A 2,470-nucleotide genomic window follows, 5' to 3' on the forward strand; every position below is an offset into this window, starting at 1 on the left:
GATATATATATATATATATATAGTGCCTGCAGTAAATATACATCTTTAGTGCACGTTATTTATAAACACAATATAATTCTAGCACACACTGATATAAATGTATCACACATAAATTTAATGTGATTCCTGGGCTATCCTAGTATCTTAAGTTTTTTTGTTGTTTTTTTTTTTGTTCTACTTCCCACTTTAGTAGGTCTCTTAAATGTCTTGTTAATTTGCTGAAATATTTTCTTAAAGTGGAAATTATTTTAATACAGCAATAAATCCATCAGCAAGGGTACACACTTGTGTGCATATGTACTACTTAATACGATTATATATACGGTATTGTGCTTGTATAATCTAAAGTTTTATTGCAGAGGAATTTATAACATTGCTAATAAAATGTGTGACTGCCAGGTGTCTGGTGAAGTGAATGGGCTGTGTTATCGGCACATTGATGATAGATCAATGGTACAGGGGGTCTATTAAACTTAACTGTGAGACCAGGAAGGTTTAACTTTTGGGATGACACGAGGAAGTTTTCTGTGTGAATCTGATCTCCTCTGGCCATAGCCATGAAACCACAGCTAATATGTGTTTTTTCAAATGCCCAATTGTCCCACGCAGCTCAGTGCCTGCAAGGACATTTTTTGTTCCCTTTAGAATTTAATCTGCTGGGATCCTGGTTTAAAGAATCTGGACTCCAGCTTGTGCACATGCATGTCAAATAATAGGGATGTGATTTTAGCAGACAAGGCAGGTTGATGCATTAGGGTTAGGTGTTTCCTCCCTGCTAAAACTGCATCGGAGCCTGGGACTGGATTTAGCTGCAGTGCTGTCTCCATGCAGAGATATTACAGGGAAATGTACGTGTGAAATGTGTCCCTGAGCTCAGACTGGGTGTCACATTGCACATGGGAAATAAATGACTCCAAGGCAGTGTACCCATGCTTGCCTGCTCTAATAGATTCCTTCCTATTTCTTTTATTCTGTGTGTCTTTCCCATTCAGCCAGGTCTTCCTGCAGGCTGTGTTTTAGGGCAGGGCCCTGCTAAGGAGGTAATTTCATTTTATGGAGGACTCTAGTACATGCTATAATTCCTCCTCCTCCCCCCCTGTCCGGTTGTAAACAAGAATGACTCTAACTTACTCGGGTCCAATTCAGACTTGTCTTCTTTGTGTTTGCTAGAAAGGATGGCCTCAGATTCCGGGGAAGGAATGGTGTGTAGAGGTGGCCTGTCTCTGAGGTCGCCGGGGGATCCATACATGTAATCCGGATAGCTGCGGCCATCGCCGGGGCCACACTCCCTTCTGCTGGAAAAGGCGTCAGGCTTGAGCCCGTAGTGCCTGCTGCTTGCTGCAAACCCTGGGAATGACACCGTCCCTGAGATGGGCTCCAGCCAAGTGCGCATATACCTTGCATCTGTACCCAAGTGTGGCTGGTGGTGGCTGTAAGGATGATAGACCACTGAAGACTGAGAGTGCACAGGACCCCATGAGGTGGTAAAAACTGCAGGTTTCGGGGCAAAACTGCAAGAAGGAAAATCTCCACAGTCCGGTACTAATCCTGTCGGTCTTGCAGCTGCTGGGTGAGCCCCAGTGGTAGGGAACCTAGAAGCCAAGAGGTCTTCACTCTCATGGCTGATCAGAGAGTCCACATAATAGTTGCTGATGGGACCAGACGCAGACATTGTTTCCCCTTCTTTTACATTCATAAGATTATTGTATGAACTGTATGTGTACTTTTTATCTGCTCATAGAACAATCAGGGCAGGTAATTATTTTTTCAGCCTCTCATGCTTGTCATTGGCTCTCGCCTCCCACGTGATTGTATTTACAAAAAAAAAAAAAATACAGCGTAGATCAATGCACAGGTCCCATTGCCTCTATCCTCAATACAGAACGGTCTGGTTTTCATAAAAGCGATGAAATAATGTGAGAATCAAAGGAGTGGACCTGAATCAATGCGCAGGTCCCATTGCCTCTATCCTCAATACAGAACGGTCTGGTTTTCATAAAAGCGATGAAATAATGTGAGAATCAAAGGAGTGGACCTGCTGGAGCTCATTAAGGACTGATGCATGTCTCCACTTTTAGAAGGATTGCAAAGAAACCTGGGTTAAAACATGTAAGTGGAAGGAACGTGAGAATGACGGAAGGGGACTATTTCTTGACGCAATCTATCTCTGTCTCTTCTCTGTAATGCTGCCAGAATACTAGCATGGATATATAGTACAGTCCAAGACATAGCTTTTCATTAGAAATACATTATGATTTCTGGATTTCGTTTATAATCACTTAGGAAGATTCTGCTTCCTGCTATTTATACTGAAACCTGCTATGAAATAAACTCAGTTCACAGTGTATCCCTTTCACTTTTTTTTTTTTTTCCCAATGCTGTCTTATTCTTTTAACAGGCTGTCTTCTGTGCTGTGGTGTCTTATGAAATGCAATCAGTTGGTATAATTCTTCACAAACCAGCAGGCATT

At 42.2% G+C, this 2,470-nt stretch overlaps 1 protein-coding gene and 1 long non-coding RNA gene across 2 annotated transcripts in view; one reads left to right on the forward strand and one right to left on the reverse strand.

The window, feature by feature from the left end:
- HOXC9 (homeobox C9) overlaps positions 1-1,910 on the reverse strand; it is a 2,762-nt gene extending 852 nt beyond the window's left edge. Inside the window, exon 1 of the mRNA XM_018568820.1 lies at positions 1,132-1,910. Within this exon, the coding sequence (XP_018424322.1) occupies positions 1,132-1,696 (565 nt within the window). The 5' untranslated portion in view covers positions 1,697-1,910. The remainder of the gene's footprint in view (positions 1-1,131) is intronic.
- Positions 1-2,470, forward strand: part of LOC108797296 — a 2,818-nt gene extending 348 nt beyond the window's left edge. The window contains exon 2 of the long non-coding RNA XR_001941874.1: positions 2,399-2,470. This is a non-coding gene — a long non-coding RNA (uncharacterized LOC108797296). The remainder of the gene's footprint in view (positions 1-2,398) is intronic.

This window comes from Nanorana parkeri, unplaced genomic scaffold (genome assembly GCF_000935625.1).
Source record: "Nanorana parkeri isolate BGI_ZX_2015 unplaced genomic scaffold, ASM93562v1 scaffold33, whole genome shotgun sequence".
Taxonomy (NCBI): domain Eukaryota; kingdom Metazoa; phylum Chordata; class Amphibia; order Anura; family Dicroglossidae; genus Nanorana; species Nanorana parkeri.